The sequence below is a fragment of the Cebus imitator genome, unplaced genomic scaffold (assembly GCF_001604975.1).
Source record: "Cebus imitator isolate Cc_AM_T3 unplaced genomic scaffold, Cebus_imitator-1.0 Scaffold101, whole genome shotgun sequence".
In the NCBI taxonomy this organism is placed as follows: domain Eukaryota; kingdom Metazoa; phylum Chordata; class Mammalia; order Primates; family Cebidae; genus Cebus; species Cebus imitator.
The window spans coordinates 1,205,447-1,228,107 of record NW_016107416.1 but is presented as its reverse complement, the minus strand read 5'-3'; the positions used below and the strand labels follow the sequence as shown (position 1 = coordinate 1,228,107).

The following is a 22,661-nucleotide window of genomic DNA, read 5'->3' as shown; positions in this document are numbered from 1 at the left end:
CCTGGGTTCAGGCAATTCTCCTGCCTCAGCCTCCTGAGTAGCTGGGATTACAGGCACACACCACCATGCCCAGCTAATTTTTTGTATTTTTAGTAGAGACGGGGTTTCACCGTGCTGACCAGGATGGTCTCGATCTCTTGACCTCGTGATCCACCCGCCTCGGCCTCCCAAAGTGCTGGGATTACAGGCTTGAGCCACCGCGCCCGGCCCGTGGCATCTTATTATAATGCCTAGGCTGGTGTCGAACTCCTGGCCTCCAATCCTCCTGTCTCAGCCTCCCAAAGCGCTGGGACTACAGGCATGAGCCACTGCACCTGGCAGGAAACCTATATTCTGGTCAAAACTCTCCGACCCTGGCAAGTCACTAAACCTCACTGGGCTTGTTTAAATATCTCTAAAAAGAGGGAGTTAACGTAGCAAGGAATGGTAAATGGGTTCATCTTACCCAACAATTCAAATCTATTCATGGTTCCTGCCTAGAATGCTGGAGTATACTGAAGCCATATTCATGCTTAGTGTAAGGAGCTGCAATTGCCTACTGATGAAGTCAGAGGGTAATGATTAACCCAGATGATCATGATTCAAGGTATTTGAATGGAAGTCCCTTTAATTATTGATGAAATAAAAAAACCTCTTCTTCCATGACTTTCTAACCAATTCGTAGGACTATCCATAAAATGACAGATCACCTATATTCTAAGACTAGAGATAGCATTTTTCACTTTAAACAGTCCTGATACATATTTATTAGAATCTATAAATAGTTCTGTTATTTAGAGTGTTTCAGTGAACAGGAATTCACTTGTCACCACTGAAACTTGAGGTAGTGTTTCCAAAGATCTCCCATCCCATGTGCCTTTTTGCAATGTGACTTACCACTCTCCCAACAAGGAATGAAGTCTATTTTCCACCCTTTGAATCTAGGCCAGATAGACCTCATGTTGCTTTGACCAAGAGTGTGACAGAAGTGACACTGTGGGACTTCTGAGCCAAGGTCGTGAAAAAGCCTCATAGATCATTGTATTGTGGCTATGTAAGGTTTGAGGAAATTGGGGCGAAAGGTATACAGAATCATTTGTATTATCTTTGCAATGTTTTCCTAGTCTGAAATTATTTCAGAATTAGAAGGTAAAAGCCCACCTACCCTGAAACTCTCATGCTTTGATAGCAGCACTGAGACACCATGTAGAGGGACGAAGACCTCCAACCCCAACCCGTTTCAATCACCTCAGCTGAAATACGAGACATGATTTTTTTTTTTTCTTTTTGGACTTGAGATAATTTCTTGTTACAATGAACCAGAAGTACAAGATTCCATTGGAACTGAAACAGTTGACAAAATATAGTTGAACTTAATCAAATCTTCAAGGACAATAAGATCAAACAAAGCCAGTAAAAGTGGAGAAGCCCAACACTGGTTAGGAATGTACACAGAAATACTAGCAGGTCAGGTACCTCCTGACTCCTCCCAGCAGTCTGCCATCTTGCTTTCTCTGCTTTCTCTCTTTTGAAGTACTGGCCAAACCAAATGGCTTCTTTCTCTGTACTGCAGGTGTAAGTCAACCCAAGAGTACCCTTTTGGACATAATACAAAACCAAGAGGAAACTTTATGAATCATATGGAATGGCAGAAAGCATACAAACCCAACCCAGCAAACTGCTTATCGTTATCTATGTTCCAGCCTTGGTATACGCCAACAAGGAGCAGAGATGAATCAACTTTTCCTGCCAAGCCCTGTCCAAATTACAGAACCTCTAAGACTGGGGGTGGTTTATGACGTAACAATAGATAACCAAAACACACATCAACCTTCCACCTATAGCAAATGCCTTAAATTTTGGTCTGGCAAGATCTGGCTGCCAAATGGATCTTCTGGAGCTAATCCTTAGGCTGAGGTCAGTTTCACATTCTTCTTGGCTAAGTGCTTTTGTTTCTAGAGTGAATTTTACACAGCACCACTGCTCTTATTTCAATAAGATTTATCTTCCATATATCTTAAGAATATTAGAAGGCCAGGCGCGGTGGCTCACACCTGTAATCCCAGCACTTTGGGAGGCCAAGGCGGGAGGATCACCTGAGGTCAGGAGTTTAAGACCAGCCTGGCCAACATAGTGAAACCTCGTCTCTATTAAAAATACAAAAATTAGCTGGGCATGGTGCTGCACGCCTGTAATCCCAGCTACTTGGGAGGCCAAGGCAGGAGAATCACTTGAACTTTGGAGGCGGAGGTTGCAGTGAACTGAGATCGCGCCAGTGCACTCCGGCCTGGGTCACAGAGCGAGACTCATGTCAGAAAAAAAAAAAAAAAGAATATTACAGGGTTCCCCCACTTTCTGATTTTCTTCTCCCTGTAATGTTTGTTCCCTCAGAATCCCTTTTTTCTGTTTGTTTGGATCACCATCTTTCATCTTGGAGCCTTTCTTTACTCGGATGTCTGGTGAACCTCTGTTGCTGGTTAATATCTAAGGCTGAGGTTCTATCACTTGTAGCCTTAAGAGTCTTGACCAAAACAAACAATGAAAGCCTAAACACTAAGAGCAAGGTTGACTGAATTCAGACATTAAAAAGCTAAAATGGACTGGACATAAGGTAGACACTATTGAATCTGGAGCAAGAAGAAAGGCTCTGAAAGAAGTCTACTGGAGGTGTAGTATAGGTAAGGAAAAGCTTCAAGGAAGAAGGGATATTTTCTTTTGATCTCAGAGATGCATCAGATAGACTGTAGCAGAGTGGGAATGAGAGGTGGGAAGTAAAGGAAGCAGCATGAACAAAGTTAGTGCATATGGACCAGTATCGCAGGTTAGAGGCCTTACCTACATATAGACTACCTAGATGATAACATCCTGGATTTGAAGCTGATGTAGCTATTGGATGAGACATTTAGTGGTAGTAGAAGAGGGTGGATATATTTTGCATATGAGAGGCATGTGAATTTGTGAGAGCAAAGGGCAGAATGTGGTAGAGCATCTGCAGAGATGGTCACCAATTCCTCTCACCCTGTATTCACATGCCGTTCCTCCAAGATGAAGCCTATTTTACACAAATGTTTATAGCAGCCATTATTCATTATTCCTGATAGCCAGAAAGTAGAAACAACCTAAATGCCCATCAACCAATGAAAGGATAAATAAAATGTGGCATATCCACAATGAATATTATTTGGCAATAGGAAGGAATGAAGTATTGATGCATGCTACAACATAGATGAACCCTGGAAATATCAAGCTAAGTGAAAGAAGCCAGTCACAAAAGACTAAATATTGTATGGTTCCATTTATATAGAATTTCCAGAACAGACAAAGTAGACTAATAGTGGGGAAGGATAGAAGGAAATGGGGAGTGATTGCTAAAGGGCTCCTTTTTGGGGTGATGAAAATATTCTGTATATAGACCAATGGAACAGAACAGAAGCCTCAGAAATAACACCACACATCTACAACCATCTGATCTTTAACAAACCTGACCAAAACAAGCAATGGGCAAAGGATTCCCTATTCAAAAATGGTGTTGGGAAAACTGGCTAGCCCTCTGCAGAAAAACTGAAACTGGACCTCTTCCTTATACATTACGCAAAAATTAACTCAAGATGGATTAAAAACGTAAGACCTAAAACCATAAAAACCATAGATGAAAACCTAGGCAATACCATTCAGGACATAGGCATGGGCAAAGACTTCATGACTAAAACACCAAAGCAATGGCAACAAAAGCCAAAATTGACAAATGGGATCTAATTAAACTAAAGAGCTTCTGCATAACAAAAGAAACTATCATCAGAGTGAACAGGCAACCTACAGAATGGGAGAAATTTTTTGCAATCTCTCCATCTGACAAAGGGCTAATATCCAGAATCTACAAGGAGCTTATACAAATTTACAAGAAAAAAACAAACAACCCCAGCAAAAAGTGGGCGAAAGGGCCAGGTGTGGTGGCTCACGCCTGTGATCCCAACACTTTGGAAGGCTGAGGTGGGTGAATCATGAGGTCAGGAGTTCAAGACCAGCCTGACCAACATGGTGAAACCCCATCTCTACTAAAAATACAAAAATGAGCTGGGTATGGTGGTGCGTGCCTCTAATCCAAGCTACTCAGGAGGCTGAGGCAGAAGAATTGCTTGAATTCTGCCTGGGAGGCAGAGGTTGCAGTGAGCCGAGATCATGCCACCGCACTCCAGCACGGGCAACGGAGCAAGACTCTGTCTCAAAAAACAAAACAAACAACAATAAAAAGAAAACAACAGATGCTGGAGAGGATGTAGAGAAACAGGAACACTTTTGCGCTGTTGGTGGGAGTGTAAATTAGTTCAACCATTGTGGAAGACAGTGTGGTGATTCCTCAAGGATCTAGAACCAGAAATACTATCTGACCCAGCAATCCCATTACTGGGTATATACCCAAAGGATTATAAATCATTCTACTATAAAGACACATGCACATGTATGTTTATTGCAGCACTATTCACAGTAGCAAAGATTTGGAACCAACCCAAATGCCCATCAATGATAGACTGAATAAAGAAAATGTGGCACATATATACCATGGAATACTATGCAGTCATTAAAAAAGGACGAGTTCATGTCCTTTGCAGGGACAGGGATGAAGCTGGAAACCATCATTCTCAGCAAACTACCACAGGAACAGAAAACTAAACACTGCATGTTCTCACTCGTAAGTGGAACAATGAAAACACATGGACACAGGAAGCAGAACATCACATACTGGGGCCTGTCATGGGGTTGGGGGGCTAGGGGAAGAATACCATTAGGAGAAATACCTAATGTAGATGACAGGTTGATGGGTGCAACAAACCACCATGGCACCTATATACCTATGTAACAAACCTGCATGTTCTGCACATGTATCTCACTACTTAAAGTATAATAAAAAAAAAAAGAAAAAAAATGTTATGGAATTATGATAGTGGTGATGGCTGAAAAACTGTTGATATACTGAAAACCATTGGATTGTACAACTTTAAATGGGTGAATTGTACAGTACATGAATTATATTTCAATAAAACTTTTACCAAAAAAAGAAGGGGAGGAGGGTGGTAGTATCTTTTCCCCCTCCTATTGAAAGTAGCTGGCCTTGAGACTTGTTTTGAACACTGGAATAAGGGGTAAGTGATGCTGTGCCAGTTCTGGGCCTAGCCCAAAATCCTGGCAGCTTCCATTTTCACTCTGTTGGAAGCTAGTTGTTATGTAAAGCAGCTCGGGCTAGACCACCCAATGATGAGAGACTGTGTGCTGAAACAGGCCTCATGGAGGCAAACCAAGACACCCTCGTCATGTGAGTAAGGTCATCTTGGATAGCCTACACCCAAGCAGGCTGACAGCTGAATTAAGTAACATGAGTGATCCCAGAAGAGATCACACGAAGCAAGAAGACTCTCCCAGACAACTCAGAGAATCATGAGAAATAATAAATCATTGTTGTTTTAAGCCAGTGAGTTGGGAGTGATATGTTGCACAACAGATAACTTAGACACAACCTTTCTGAGCCTCAGATTCCACTTCCATAACATGGGACTGATACCATGCAGTTGTCGTGAAGATTACATAAAGCTAACACCAAGCATGGTGCTCAAGAAATACTAGTTGTTATTCTTAAAAACCACCCAGGAGATCCTTGACATAATCTGCAGGTATGCTCTTCTGGAAGGCCTTATTCCCACAAACACTTGCTGCTTCCAATCACATGGCCTCCAACAGGGTGGCTTTTTACAAAAACAAAAGATGGGCTTTTTTTTTTTTTTTTTTTTGCTACAATCTCTGACATGAATTCTGAATCATAAACAGATGACCAAGGAAGGTTCTGTTTAGGTTAGCCATCTACCCACCCTACCCATCCTACCCATCCATTCAAGACTCTGTCACCCAGGCTGGAGTACAGTGGAATAATCTGGGCTCACTGCAACCTCTGCCTCCTGGGTTCAAGTAATTCTCCTGCCTCAGCCTCCTGAGTAGCTGGGACTATAGGTGTACACCACCACACCTGGCTAAGTTTTTGTATTTTAGTAGAGAAAGGGTTTCACTGTGTTGCCCAGGCTGGTCTCAAACTCCTGAGCTCAGGCAATTGGCCCACCTAGGCCTCCCAAAGTGCTGGGATTACAGGCGTGAGCCACTGTGCCTGGCCCCATCACCCCTTTCTTAAGCCCTAACTAATTACCAGACACAAATCAAGAATAAAGGAGATCCTCCCTCCTTTGAAAAAGAAACCATTTCTACCTATGTAGTCATTAAAATAATATACTACACACCTGAACTTGAGTGGAGAGAGAATATCTATAGAGTAGATAAATCTAAAATCATCCAGCTGGAAAGAAAAAGCTGAAATTTCCATATAGAGCTCAGATACACAGCATGAGAACATATAATTCTGACTGGGAATCCCACAAGCAGTACCAGAGCAAGGAATGAAATGGGTCCCCTAAAGGGTTCGTCCCTCAGTGAGCCTACATCCTTCCAAGAGTTCCATTCACAGAACCTGGACCCCAGATGACAAAACTTAACCATTTAGCACTACCTGCTATGTTTAGGTACACAATGGATCTGGGCAGTTAACAATTCACAAGCTAATGACAGAGAAAGAAATTCCTAAGTATATCTGTAGGAAAGGATATTAAACAGCTTTCAACTGGATTTGTGAAATCAATTGTGATTGGTAACACTGAATGAACTAAAGAGCCATTTAACCCTAAAAAGAATTAAGAAATTATTTTTCATCCAAAAGGCTGACATCAATACTTAAATTACATGAAAGGTAAGACAGATGACCAAATCTGTATTTTCTGCACAAACAGTGGACAAAGTCCACTGAACCTAGGAAGCACTTATGCTAAACAAACTCAATAAAGTTCTAAACTCTTCAAATGCTAGTTAGAGAGTCAGTATACATAATATTGGCCTAGAAATGAACAGGAAGCATGAGGGCTGTAGGTGAAAGACCTAACACCAGGCAGGCATTGGGCTGGGTCTACCAGATAACTCAAATGCTGGGCTATGTTTTTCCACTGACATATAATGTATAGCAAAGTACACAAGTCATAACTATCTTGAAGAATATTTATATCAAGATTAAGATATAGAATATTCCTAACACTCCAGAAGGTTCCTTTCTTCCCATTCCAATGAATAACCAGTCTTACCCTAGTTTCCCAACTTCACAGCCAGGAGTAACCATTATTTTGATCTCTGGCATTATAGATACTTTTTGTCTGTTTTTGAATTTCACATAAATGGAATCATACCATATGTAGTCTTTTCTGCTTTCTTCCATTCATCACAGGGTTACCTTATTTTGAAGCAGAAAGCCCAGAAGCTGAGGTTTATTTTCAGAAAATCTTCCTCTGATGTCACAGGCCTGACATGACTCAGTGTAATCAACTACTCTGATTACACTGGTTATTACTTTCTGCCCTCTTTCGAGCATGCATTATAAAAACTGCTACAACAGACTATAATCTTGGATTGCAAAAGTTTCCTTCCAGATAAACTAAATTCTTTAAAGGTATTCAAATATTCTATTCAAGCTTAACAAAGTATAAGCTTTGGAATTATAAAAGTATAATCTTTTCCGCCAGGCGTGGTGGCTCACGTCTGTAATTCCAGCACTTTGGGAGGCCGAGGCAGGTGGATCATGAGGTCAGGAGATCGAGACCATCCTGGCCAACATAGTGAAACCGTCTCTACTAAAAATATAAAAAAAATTAGCTGGGTATGGTGGCACACGCCTGTAGTCCCAGCTACTCCGGAGGTTGAGGCAGGAGAATTGCTTGAACCCATTGCACTACAGCCTGGGAGAGAGTGTGAGACTCCATCTCAAAAAAAAAAAAAAGTATAATCTTTTTCCATGAATGCAAAATTCTTATTCCAGAGAATCTTCAAGTCATAGAATAAAATTAACCATCAATTCTGTTATTACTTTGATTAGTAAAGAATTAAATGATAGGAAAATCTCTCAGAGGAAGCATAAGGTAGTAAATTCAGATGAATGTGAGTCAGCTCAGAAAAGGCAGGAGAGGCACAACAGTTAGAGCAATAAATTATAGGTACAGATTTTGAGCCCAAACTATCAGAATTCTAATCTGGAAAGTGCTCCTTCTAGCTGGATGACCTTGGGGAAGTCATTACTCTAACTTTGTACCTCTATAACATCACTATAAAATGGGAATAACTTCATAGGATTGTTGCAAGGATTAAATGTTAATGTATTATAAAGCTCTTAAGAGACCACATGATACAAAATAAACACTTTTTTTTTTTTGAGATGGAGTCTTGCTCAGTTGCCCGGGCTGGAGTGCAGTGGTGCGATCTCAGCTCATTGCAACCTCTGCCTCCCAGGTTCAAGCCATTCTCCTCCCTCAGCCTCTCAAGCAGCTAGGACTACCGACACGTACAACCATGCTCAGCTAATTTTTGTATTTTTAGTAGAGATGGGGTTTCACCATGTTGGCCAGGCTGGTCTGAACTCCTCACCTCGAGTGATCTACCCACTTCGGCCTCCCAAAGGTGGAGTTACAGGTGTGAGCCACCATGCCTGGCCATAATAAGCACTTTTTAAGAATTAGCTATCTTAAAAAGCTGAAAAAGCTATTAAGAAAGCAGCTATTCTGCCAACCAAAGGGCTATAAAATAGTGACCAAGACATCTGGCAGAGTGCTTCTCAAGATATTTTATTTTTAATCCTTCACAGACTGATACTTTCTATAAAATGCAAGCTTACATGCTTGGATGTCACAGCAATAACAAATTGTTCTAAAAGTTTCTAAACGTTTACTCTCACTTTCTGCACTTATTATATAATCCATAACTGTTCACTGTTCATTGGCAGGCATTTGTCTGCAGACTGAACTTTGAGTAGCACTGTTCCAGCACCTAAGAAGGACTCAAGAGCCTCCTGAAAACTCAACTGGCAGGTTAAATAGAATTATGAAAACATTTAGTTAAAAAAAAAACAAAACCAAACCCAGTAGCAGGGGCAACAAGATGACTTGAGGGTCAACAAGCAGACAGATAAAATAAAGTCAAGAGGTTAATTACTAAACCTAAAATACAAAGTTGGCTGCAGAGCAAAGACCCAATTGGTAATTCCCTCCCCACCCCCCAGTGCTCTAGAGGGTGGCCCTCAGGAAACACACCGGCCAGGTTATCAGCCCCAGAGGGGACAAGAGGTGTGAATGTAGTAGGCAGAGCTGACTTGGGCCTCTTCTCAGGAGTAAAAAGCCACCTTAAGCCATCATCAAGCTTTGGGGACATCAAGCACAAGTTGCAAAGGCCGGAAAGAGTTTCTTCTCTGCCAAAGAAAACATGCAAACATTTCCTTTGGTGACATGGAACTGCACACATGCACACCAACATATTCACAGACACACACCTGTGGTTTTAGGAGGCTCCTGAGGTCCGCCCTGCCAGCCGTACTGTGGGTATCCTTGGTAGGGGTACCCTTGAGGAGGTGGGTAGGGTCCCCCCATAGGTCCTGGACCCATTGGTTGTGGTGGATAAGGTGGGTATGGGGCCGTTGGACCAGGGCCCGGATATGGTGGAGGGTTCTCTGGGTTCATCGGGGACCTGTAAAGTACACCTAAGAGACAAAAAGAATGAAAATCATTTGCATCAGGAATCATCAGGAATAAAATTCTAACCCATAAGATCATTTACAAAATACCTTAAAGGTGTATCAAGCCTTGTGCAGATCTCTAGCTCTGCCCATTTTGTTTCCTTCTCACCATCACTACAATTGACAATTATCTTATATATTTATTTGCCTTTTGCCTATTTGCCCCACTAGACTGTAGGCTGTGACAGCAGAAATCAAGTAAGTTTTGGATCACTACCATGTCCCTAGAGCACTGCACAGTGCCTGGCACAAGGCAGTCCCCTAAATAAACGTGTTAAAGGAGTAACAAGATATTTTGTTTTTTAAATCCTCTCAAACGTCCATAAATGTGATTGGATAGCTTTAAGAAAGTGTTCTAACAGCACTATGAGCCATATCAGTGGAAGCTAATCCACTACTAGAAACTCTCCAATCAACAGGGTTGAGCCACAGTGGGGTCTTCTAACAAGAAGCACTGCCAGCGATGACCAACCAAAGTTTGTAACCACCACCATTGCTCTAGGGATTGGGATGATTTGGTTGTTCTCACTAGACCTGCTGCTCTGGGCAGTTGGACAGTGCTGTCTATAAAGAATGCCAACTGTCTCCTCTGCCTATCCAGGTCCCTGATACTCTGGAGGGTTCAGCAGGAACCCTTATTTGTGTTTACAGGACCTTGTCCTCGGTGGTTTGCTTCTGTGAGGGAAGCCATGCTTCCCAGCCCTCAAGCCTGTCAATCATTCTCTTGATTGGGCTTGAAGTTTCCAGGACCAGCATCTTGTTTCTGTTATCTCTTTATCCTCCACAGTGCCTGGCACAGTGACTTTCAGATTTAAAACAAACAATTACTGGGGAATGCAAAGTATATACTCTATGGATGACTCACTCAAACATGATATCATCTGTCATACTGCTGCCTTGCACTGTTACCCATATCTTATATCGATAGTTAACTTTTTACCTATTTGAGTGTTTTCTATCCGCAACCAAATAGTAGGGAAGAGTTTCAGATTTAAAATGCAATAATATCACTACTAACTCTTTTTCATAACATGCAACCAATAAATTCCTAAGTGACTTTTATTATATAAAGGATGGAATAGTCATAAATAGTCTAGGTTCACTAGAAAATCTGGGCTACAGTAGTGGTGGATTTTGCTGGTTGCCAACACAACACCCATATTCTCCCCTCCTAACAGTAGTCAGGTTTCCAGGTAGGTGTCCACTCATTCTTCCTGTAGTTCATGTGCTTCAGAGAAAGCTCATCCCATCCAGCTGCAGGGTGAACCTAGTCTATCTAAGCCAATAGGAGTAATTCTCTCCCCTTTTCATCATAATTGATTCAAGAAATTCACGACTTAACCCAGATGCAAATGACACTCCCTGGCCACTGGGACTGGTTCTGAAGTGGTTCAATAAGTAAAAAGCTCAGATTCTCTTAACACACTACCATCCAACCTTCCCTTCCCCTGTACACAGGCACACACAAAGTCTAGGAAAGATATGGCCTACAAAATTGCTGACAGCCAATCTGCAGCCCTGAGAAGGAGCCAGCTTTAAGATTAAGTGGGCCATTCAGAAAGGTAGAGCAGAAAAGAAATGGGATTCCTGATGACTTTTTAACAGCTCATAAATCAATGACTGAGGCCTGGCCTAACCTAAGCTACCGCTATAGAATTACCAGTCCTGGAAACCAATGGTAAGGTAAGGTGATGAACACTTCTGGGTAACATTCACAAACATACATTTATTAAGTGCTTTCTTGACACTGGGCTAAGTAGTGGGATATAGAGATCAATATGCCTCAAACCCTACCCTTGGGCAACTGGTTGAAACAAACATAAGGACAATAATTTTTAGAAAAGGTGGTAAACAGACTGATGGGTAGGAGTAGGGGCTTAAACCTAGTAGAAGGAGATGCTGGTGGAGAGAGTGTCATTTGAAGGAGTTGATTATAAATTGAAACTCTATGTTATGGGATCAAATGGTTTGAGGGTCTCTAATTCAATCACATCTGTATTCTGTCTCCTATTTTTGACACCATCTTATTTTTCCAGGGCCTGAAAGGAACTCAGGAAAAAAGTAGAATTCTTTCCCTTTTCTGGTTTCTGGTCTACAATTGGCAACACATCCTGACCTAGGAACTCTAATGCAAAGGTTCATGGTGATTAACGCTAAAATTATCATATGAATTTGGACAAAAGCAAATGCATTTTGTTTCCTCTCTCCTACAAGGAAGGCTGTAGAAAGCCTAATGAACTCTGGTTAACACAGAAATCAGTCTTGTTAATCCTCATATGGCCATTCCATTATTTATTTTTAAATCACAGATGTACAATACAGTTATCGTAACTACTTCTGTCCTGAAATTCAGTGTGTGTAACCTAACTTCATTAAAACTGAAGTTTAACTTGATCAGTCCAACATGACCAAGTAGATCATTCTCCCTCTAGCAAAGTCTAGACTTGTATTTTTTTTCAAAGCATAAATTCATATTTTGTAGGAAATGTAGTTTACAAAACAGTATCAATTGCTACCCTCCAATCCAGATGACCCACTTTCCCCCGAAGGGGGACGTTTAGGTCCTATTCCACCGGACAGGGGTAAAATGATTCAGCAGTCTTCCAGGTTAACAGTAAATTCTCCCAAGGCTGGGGCCGTCAAGGCACAGTCCGCATGAGGCTCACCCCGTCTAGCACTATGATGGGGCTTCTTGCTCTGTAGGTAGGAATTGGGGTGAGTGGAGCGGGTCTCAGGGAAGGGTCTGGACCCAGAGACTTCTGCTTGCAGGAGGGTGCTTAGAAAACTCTGCCTTGGGCTGGGGAATCCCCTCTCTCCCACCTTCGGAGAACAGGGTTGGGAGGGGGTAAGTGGGGCCCTGCTGCCTGGAGGGCTCAGGTCTGAGCAGCAGGGAGCCCTTAGCACCCACTCCAACAGACCTATTAGGAATTTACTGCCTGAAGACAAATTATAGCCATTGGTGGGAGGTGAGAGGTATGGTCTAAGGCCACAGTCTGAGAGAGGACTCCTTGGGGTCAGAGGTTGTGCAGAAGCACCTTTCCTACCTCTCACCTCATAAGGTTACCAGGATTCCATTAGCATGGTGAATTTCTCTGAGCTCATGGGTTAGGGGTTATAGTAAAGCCAACAAGGTAGAAGTCACAAATGAAATGGATGTGTGTTAACTGACAGTGGTCTGGCCAGAGGTCAGGGGGCACTAGATCCTTGTCAAGAAAACTAATAAATCAATAGGTGAGATGCAAGAAGCAGGCCCATGGTAGCTCACACATACATGGCTCAGAACATGACAAAGTCTTTGCCCTGATAGGAATCCAACAGGCTGCTGTAGGACAGGGCATCATAAACAGGGTTGATCTTGTCCAGATAGTCTTCCTCCTCCTCCCCATCCTCTAGACCCAGGGAAGCCACTTCCACAGGAGGTGGCCCTGGAGGCACCAGGATGGGGGACCCCAGGCTTGTGGCTCCAGGGTGCAAGGGTCCTGACCACTTTTCCAAGGTGGGCACTTCCTGCTCAGCGCATGAGACACCAGTGTCAAAGTAGGGGGTCTTGAGTGGGCTGTGATGCAAGGCCCCCAGAGTGAAGAGCTAGGAGGGTATCTCCTGCTCTTCCAGCTCCACTTTTGGGGTTGGTGGGTTGTAGAAGGGAGGTCCCTCCAGGCTGTGGGGTAGGAGGTAGGTCAAGTGGACGCTAAGACCTGAGCATCCCTGACTCCAGGGTTATGCCATGCTGTTTTCTCTGCCTGGTTCTCCCTTTCCCCCATCCCCTGGATCTATATTTCTTTGAAGACACTGTTCATCTAAAAACAATGGGCAGTGAGGAGAATAAAGAACAGAGTACAGAGCTACTAAAACTTCAGACCTCAATGTCTCATGACTTTTCTTTATCCATCTGTTTGCATCTATTCATCATTATCTTGTGCAGTTCTCTCCCTGAGAACCTCAAGCTCTCTTCCAAGTGTACATGTCTTCACCACTTACCCCTCGTCATGTTTCCCTCTCATTTTTGGTATGTATCTTTCTCCATCTGCCTAAGGAAAAAGGTAAGGTCTAGAGGGGAAAAATCCCATGAGTTATTCACAGAGGCATTTATACAAAGCATAAACCACAAAGGTGCTCCAGCTTCCATGACCTCTTTCCACGCATACACTCTTTCCCTTTGTTCCCAATATAGACAGTCATCTTGGAGGAATAAAGATCTGGATCTATTTTCAGTTTCTTCTAAACAACAAAAAAATCCCAGTGAGAAAATAGCAAAAGTCACAGAAAGAGCATCTGTGCTGGATCAGAGATCCTAGAGCTGGCATTTGAAAAACAGGACTTCATCCAGCGGGAATCCATTGTTCCCAAGGTGGTAAAGAAGCAAAGCAAAGCAAAAAAGATTACCTAACACTGACACAGTATAGTACAAACCACTTTACGTAACCAAAACACAAAAGAGCTTTAAATTTAAAGTATGATACTGAACTTTGTAACATGATTGTTTTCCCTTATAAATTTGGTCAGGTAAAATATAAACCCTACTCTAGTGAAGTGTTTCACTATGGATCAAATGGAAACAGTGTAAACTGTATCATTAAAGACAAATCAGAGATCCAAAAGAGACAGCTCAGATAGTACAGAAGTCAAGATCCATTAATAGACTGCACTGAACACTGCTATTCCCACAATCCCATTCAAGACAGAATCACAGGATTAGCAGTCATTCTACCACACAATGAGAAGGGCAGAAACTATTCTTTGGGAAGGTGGTCAATGGAAATAAGACCTCATCAAAGTAGAGATGCAGGAAAAAAATATTTTTCAATATTATAGTTTTTTAAATTACAAGACATCTGGTAGATAGACTGGCACTGACTCTACAGACAGTAAAGTGGAAAATTTTCCTCTGGAAAACTGAACAGTCCCAATGGAAAAAAAATGACAGCTGCTAGTACTCGGGGGGACACCAAAGAAATGACTTACCCAATCACTACACAGTAAAGCCTATGCACACAGAACTTCTAATGGACCTTTTACTGCCTCATGCATAAATGAATGGACAAATATTATCAGGCTTTGGAGGAACTTCTCCAACATAAAAAACAGATCAAAACAAAACAGAGAAAGGAAAAAAACAATCTAAAGTCCAAGGAAAGAAAATGTCCAAGAAAGAAACCAAGGGTTTTTTTTTTTTGGCAATTATTTTAATTTTAAGCTTTTGAAGTATGATGTAATACTGTGCAAGAAAAATTTAAAAGCTATATATTCAGCATGTCCTAACTTTCTTAAAAATAAATACTGAAAAATAGATCAATAGAACAGAATAAGAGTCCTAAAACACATCCACACAGTAGTCTCCTAATTTAACAGATAGGACCACTGTAATTCAGAAAAGAAAAGGTAGTCTTTCCAATAAATAGTGCTGGATTAATTGGATATCTTTGTGTTGGGGAGAAATGACCTTTGATCTCCATGATTATACATTAAAAAAATCCACAACATATCACAGAAAGAAAATCAACATATCAGACATATACAAAAGCTAAAACAATCAAGCTTTTAGAGAAAAGTATACCACATATTCATGACTTTCACAGTATTTACCTTATGACCCAGAAGCTCTATTAGATATTTATATATTGAAGTGAAACAAGTATGTAAGTCCACCAAAAAACTTAAACAAGAATGTTCAGAGCAGCTTTATTTATAATAGCCCCAAACTGAAAGCTATCCAAATATTCAGCAACAGTAGAACAGATAAATTATATATTTAAACAGTAGAAAATGACCTCAAAACAATAAAGAACTATTATTACATGCAACAACATGGATGAATCCCAGACACAATGGATGAGCAAAAGAAGACAGACTCAACAGATTTCACTAATACTCTACTTAGTCTGTTTTGTGTTGCTATAAAGCACTATCTGAGGCTGAGTAATTTATAAATAAGAGTTTTATTTTGACTCGTGGTTCTGCTGACTGTACAAGAAACATAGTGCTGGCGTCTGGGTCTAGTGAGGCTCTCAGGCAGCTTACAATCATGGTGGAAGACAAAGGATGAAGCAAGCACATCCCATGATGAGAGAGGGAGCAAGAGAGTGGAAGGAGGTCCCAGACTCTTTTAAACAAGATCTCACTTGACTAATAGAGAACTCACTCATTACCTTAAAGAGGATACCAAGTCATTAATGAAGGATACACCTCCATGACCCAAACACCTCCCACCATCCCATCTCCAACACTGGGGATCACATTCCAACATAAGATCTGGAGAGGATAAATATCCATACTATATCATTGTGATTCCATTTATATGAGGTACAAGAACAATAAAAACAAATCTGTGGATACTGAAAAGAAAGATACCAAAATGAATCTATGGGTACTGAGGGAAAGATACAAGGGAACATTCAGGAATAATGGAAATGTTCTGTATCTTGAGCTGAGTCATATTTACATGAATACATATGGACATATTGAGTTGTATATTAAGATTTTCATACTTTATTGTAAGTTGTACAGTAACAGCAAACAGATATTTTGCTAGAAAAAAAAAATATATAGTAGTTTTCCTTGGGTGCTGGAATTGTGGGCAATTTTTATTACTTATATTCATCTGTATTTCTGAAAATTTCAGGAGAACCTATACAGTCAGAAAAAGATTAAGTTTTCTTAGTGCTTTCAGATATATATCCATGCTGCCTGTCATCTTTAATAGCTAGAATGACACTTTAGCTGGGCTCAGTGGCTCATACTTATAATGTCAGTGATTTGGGAGGCTGAGGCAGGGGAATCACTTGAGGCCAGGAGTTCAAGACCAGCATGAGCAACATAGTGAAACCTTGTCTCTACCCACCCTCAAAAAAAATTAGCAAGTTGTGGTGGTGTACACCCATAGTCCTAGCTGCTTGTGAGACTGAGGTGGGAGAATCACTTCAGCCCAGGAGTTTGAGTTGCAGTGAGCTATGATCATGCCACTATCTAGTCTAGACAGAGCAAGACCCTGTCTCTAAAAAAAAAAAAAGCTAAAATTAACAATTTTTTTTAAAAATCCCACTTTAAACCTCCTATTTACCTCTGATATACCAATTTGCCTTCTCATTACTTATCTTCCTCTTGTTAACAATCTACTCAAAATCTGCTTTTCACTGCTTTTTTAAGGCGATTTTTGTAGTTACAATTTTTTTTTTTTTTTTTAATATGGCACTTCGGTTCTCTAAGGTCTTCAAATGTTTTCATTCTGCTTCAAACTGTAAAGTCCCTTGGCTAGGTACCAGACTTGGGGTAAAAAACCAAAATTCTTTTGGTTAAATACAGACTTCTCTATCTTGGAACCCTTCTTATTATCAAAGCCTGAAGTCATGCTTATCCTTATATCCTTAAATTTATCTTTCTTGATAACTTATAAAATTATCTTTAAAGTTTAAAAATGTAAGAGTAGGGCCAGGCACCATGGTTGACACCGGTAATCCCAGCACTTTGGAAGACCAAGGAAGGTGGATTGCTTGAGCCTAGGAGTTTGAGACAACCCTGGGCAACATAGTGAGACCTTATCTCTACAAAAAATAGGAAAATTAGCTGGGCATGGTGGTATACATTTGTAGTCCCAGCTACTTAGGGGAGGCTGAGGTGAGAGAATCACTTGAGCCTGGGAGATCGAGGCTGAGGTGAGCCATGATCACACCATGACACTCAAGCCTGGGAGACAGTCTAAGACTTTATCTCAAAAGCAAAACAAAACAAACCTACAAACAAAAATTATGAGAGCAGATCTGACCCTTAAGACCTCAGTGTCTTTTTTTAAAAACTCCCTATTAGCTGGCTTTTTAACAAGACCTTTGTAAATAGATCACTTTACATTCTAAGTCCCTCAGTATGTCTTGACTCTTTCATTTATAATTTTGGGTGTAGTTTGTCTAGCTAAAAAAAAAAAAAAAATGCGAGGTGGCCCACGCCTGTAATCCCAGCACTTTGGGAGGCCAAGGTAGGTGGATCATGAGGTCATGAGATGGAGACCATCCTGGCCAACATGGTGAAATCCTGTCTCTACTAAAAATATAAAAATTAGCCAGGCATGGTGGCAGGCACCTGTAGTCCCAGCTACTTGAGAGGCTGAGGCAGGAGAATCACTTGAACCCAGGCGGCAGAAGTTGCAGTGAGCCAAGATCACGCCACTTCACTTCAGCAGGGCAACAGAGCAAGACTCCATCTCAAAAAAAAAAAAAAAAAAGAAAGGTTTAGAATTACTGAGGGTTTTTTTTTGTTTTGTTTGTTTGTTTTTGAGACAGAGTTTCACTTTGCCACCCAGGCTGGAGTGCAGTGGTGAGATCTCTACAACGTTGCTCCACCTGCCAGATTCAAGCAATTCTCCTGCCTTAGCCTCTGGAGCAGCTGGGGTTACAGGTGTGCACTAAGATGCTTGGCTAATTTTTGTATTTTTAGTAGAGATGGCGTTTCACCATGTTGGCCAGGCTGGTTTTGAACTCCTGACCTCAGGTGATCTGCCTGCCTCTGCCTCCCAAAGTGCTGGGATTACAGGCAAGAGCTGCCACGCCTGGCCTAGAATTACTGAGTTTTATGCTGTCATATCATCTCTGGTTTACAGTTTTCACTAAATTTTGGCACTGACGTATTAGTTTATTTCATTCACACAGTCATTTGTTCATCCATAAATACTTATAGGAGCATCAACTATAACCCAGTACTACTGGGTTCCAGGCACTGTTGAGATAACGGGAAGCAAGAGACAATTCCTATTCAGGGTATGAGAGAGACAGACATTATCACCAACAATTATGAAACCAAGCTAAGATACAGGAAGCAGAGAGTACTGTAAGCTCAAAGTGGAGACAACTAATTACTCAGGGAAGTCAGAAAAAGATTCTAAAAGAAGTGATGATCACACAGCTAAGCATAAACAAAACTTCATATTACTGCAACTTTCATACTCTGCAGATGTGAGATGTTTCAGATCTGTGAGATGTTTCAGAGAAAAAGCAGAACACATTTGAGGAACTGAGTAGGTTCTTATGGCTGAAGTATACTGCATGGGATGAGGCCAAAGGGGATCTGCTCATAAATAGCCTTGCTAAGAGCAGACTTCCAGGATTATTGCATCTTCCATTTCTATCGTTATTCTTTATTTTTTTAAAAAGGATTCATGTAACTTTATATTTGTTTGTTGAATATTGTTGACAAATTTAGTAATTCACTTACTTCATGATATTTAAGTACCTACTACATATCAGGTCTAGAGCTGGGGATAAGAGGTAAAGAACTATAGCTGGCTTGATCCTCCCGTTCAGTATTGCTATTAATACAAATAAAATTATCATTTCCATTTGTCTGCTATTGCATTAGATGGAATATGCTGGAAGTTCTCCAAATTTTAAGGGTATGGTGAAGGTAGTTTGACTATGCAGAAAAGAAAAAAACTTACTTTGGGAGGTCCAGAAGGCAGTTACCTCAAAGAGTTATACAATTTACTAAAACTCAAGTACAAGTAGAAGCCCAAATGACTCCCCAGTTGGGAGAGTCCTGTCACATACTTGTGAATGAGCAGAGGTAAGAAATGATGGTCTCAAATCTGAACCCCAAGGCCAAAGTCACAAGAATAGGCATTCCAGAACCATAAGCCTTCTCCTAGGTAGAACTTGCTCCTGATATGGACACTTTAACACAGGAGCCCCAGGGAGATACCAAAAGCAGGGATTTATGTTTTTAAAGATGGTAGCAGTGCTCCCAGTAACAGTGCAATTACCAGGAGACCTCTGACAGTTAGCATAACATGGATAAGATATTTCTTTTTATGACTTGCTCAGCATTTTAAACACATTTGCTGGGTACTGCCATTTCCTAAATTGCTCTTCTTTTAGGGACAGACTGGAGGAAGACAACCTGCAGTATTATACCATTATTGTCCAAATACTGATTCTGGCCTCAATCTCCTAAATATTATTAGCCATCCCCTACATTATTCACTATCTCTTGTTTGCCAGAGGGTTCTACCAGGCCCTGAGCTATTCTCATATAGTCAATGAATGAATAAGTATTAGAATGTATCTTTTGTATCAATATTTTGGCTGTGGTTTCAGAACAGCCCTTCTATGGAGTACAAAATGACACACAGTTCAGATATGGGACCTTTCACTGAACAAGGGCATGAAAGTGCACATGGAAAGCAAAAACTAACAGTGGATCATGTATCTCTAGGCCCTGGCCTAGAGTGATGAAGAGGTTCAGGGACTATCTTATTTTCCTTTCTCACAAAAAGTATCTGATATATAAACCACACATTGCTTTTATAATTGAGTTCACATGAAGCTACAAATCTACAAACTACTTAGTAACATGGTCTGCTAATGCCATTCAGATAATTGCTTTAAGCCGCTATCCCCAACATTAAGATAACACAAAGATGTAAGTATTCTCAATTTGTCCTGATTAGGAACAACAAATTCTGAAAAGTCATACCCACATTAATTATCCATAGTTCAGAATTATTAGAAAATATGACTACAGTCAATCTTGTCTCCCTCCAATATTAAACTTGGTAGGTATATTTTAGCATGCTTCCAGACTTAGAGACTGAGGGAATCCAGAGAAGCTCCCTTCAACAGAGGATAACGTATCATCTGCTAAAAGCTTTTTCCATAAAGCTTTCTGTAAAGAACCTCTGGCTGGATCCAGGACCTGCTGCTCTGTAAGATACAACATTTATTAAGCAGCCCTGGGAAAAAGACATTGCTACCTGAAAATATTAACAACTAAAATGACCTACCCTTAGCCACCGGGTATTGGTGTCCCATTCCTCCCTAATGTTTTAGAGGGGACAGTCTTTCTTTTCACAGTGAGTCTACCCTTTTTTCTTATAAACTCCTCAATAAGAACATGTTTTTAAGTAAAACCCTAAATAAATAAAAATACCCTATCCTTTGAACCAGCAATTCTACTTGTAGGAATTTATCTTACAGAAATATATACTAGTGCCAGCCAGTATGCCAAAACACAAAAACAAAAACAAAACCCAACTTTATACACACACATATATATTAAATATAATGTTCATCAATATGGGAATGGTTAAGTAAACCATGTTATTTCCAATCCACAAAACTGCTACTATACGACCCTTAAGAAGAATAGGTTAGAACTACCTGTGCTGATATGAAAAAGCACCAACATGGTAGAAAAAAAGCAAATTGCAACAGTGCATTCTATTACCCCATTTGGGTTTAAAAATAAACTTCTATTTCTAAACCTGAATAGATCACACAGTTATATTAATGAATACAATTATTGATTAAACTGTACATTTATATTGTATGTATATTTGTATACATATGTTACATTTAACAATAAAAGTTAAAACCCTTGCTAACCATCTTTAGGTAAAGTTAACCATATGGCTTTTATGAGAAAATAATCAATTTTTAAACTCATTGAGCAGGAAAGCAATGCTTTTAGATGCTTCCAACAATCTATCCAACAATATGGGAACACAATTTGGTCCAGTTGCCACCTGGGAAAAGCTGACTCCAGGACAAGATCCACAGTTGCAAATAATCGTTTGTGTTCCAGGCCAACCTCACCCAAGGGCTCCTTCTCCAGCCTTCATTCATCATGTGTGGTCCTCTGCAAAAGCCAGAGGATGGCCTGGATGCAGTACTTGCCTCCGCCATCAGCTTATGGAAGGGTCCCCACGGGTGAGCCTCAGCCCCTTGTCTGACAGATCCTGGCACTGTCAGCAAACCCTGATTATAACACCTTTCCCTACACTGCTGGGACCCCCATATGGGAGAGGGGCACATCCAGCCTCACCCAACCACTCAGTTCAGGGACTCTGATCAGTACCCCACCAACACTGCTATCTGAAAGCCAGTGGAGAAATAAAGGTTGGCTTCTCCTCAGAAAAAAAGGGTAGGGACCTCTGAATTGCATTTAGTCACCGGGACATACAGGACAGCATTATAACTGGAACTTCAAATAGTCAGTCCTCAAAGTGAGAATGGAGAGAAAATGGGGCCCAGCAAGAGAGAGGCACAAAAGAAAGGGCAGCATTGAACAGAAGGAAAAGGAAAAGGGAAGAAAGCTATTAACACAGAAAGTGAGTTGGGGAATTGAAACGAGAGGTTAGGGCATAGATAGAAAAGGGAAGAACTCTGCCCCCTGCCAAGTTGAGAGGACACACTAGAAAGGGACAGGTCCATCCCTCCCAACAAGCCTGATAAGGCCACTTCCCAGGCCAGGTCCCCTGCCAGCCCAGCCCCTGAAAGACAGGCTCTGCCCGCCTCCTCCCAGTGCATTAGATTAGGCTTTGTGGGAAAGTTGAAATCTTGATGGTTTAGAAAAAGGCCCCTACAGCTTAATGCCCTGGCAATTTAACTAAGCGCTCCTGGTTCCTGATGAATACCTAGCCAGCCTGGCTTTGCTCCGTCATGAAAGCGCGCTCTCCTGACCCTCTGAGGGAGCAGCAGCTCAGTCAGCTCTGTGGGGTGGCTCTTAATGGACAACAGTGAATTTCACATCAAACCAGAAAGTACCACTCATGCCTATCATGTGCTGCACCTAAGAGACCATACAACCCAGGGCAGTTCACCCTCCCCCTTTCTTCTGTTTTCATAGGATTCTTAAAGAAATACACTTTATGGACAATGAAGATTGGGGGAAAAATGCTAGATAATAGCTTCAGTTTCTATCATTAGCAATATCCACAAACAGCTCTCTATATGTGAAAGGAGCTCAAAGTAGTTTGGGGTATTGATGAGTTAAAAAAAAAAAAATAGCATCCTGGCCAGGCATGGAGGCTCATGCCTGTTATCCCAGAACTTTGGGCAGCCAAGGCAGGTGGATCACAAGGTCAGGAGATCAAGACCATCCTGGCCAACATGGTGAAAACCTGTCTCTACTAAAAGTACAAAAATTAGCTGAGCATGGTGGCATGTGCCTGTAGTCCCAGCTACTTGGGAGGCTGAGGCAGGAGAATTGCTTGAACCTGGGAGGTGGAGGTTGCAGTGAGCCAAGGTTGCACCACTGCACTCTAGCCTGGGCAACAGAGCAA

General features: G+C 41.2%; 1 protein-coding gene across 5 annotated transcripts in view; it reads right to left on the bottom strand.

The window, feature by feature from the left end:
- CYSTM1 (cysteine rich transmembrane module containing 1) overlaps positions 1–22,661 on the bottom strand; it is a 66,015-nt gene that overhangs the window by 36,031 nt on the left and 7,323 nt on the right. For all 5 annotated transcript variants that reach the window (XM_017536758.2, XM_017536759.2, XM_017536753.2 and 2 more), the window contains exon 2: positions 9,377–9,583. In XM_017536758.2, the coding sequence (XP_017392247.1) occupies positions 9,377–9,563 (187 nt within the window). In that variant the 5' untranslated portion in view covers positions 9,564–9,583. The remainder of the gene's footprint in view (positions 1–9,376; positions 9,584–22,661) is intronic.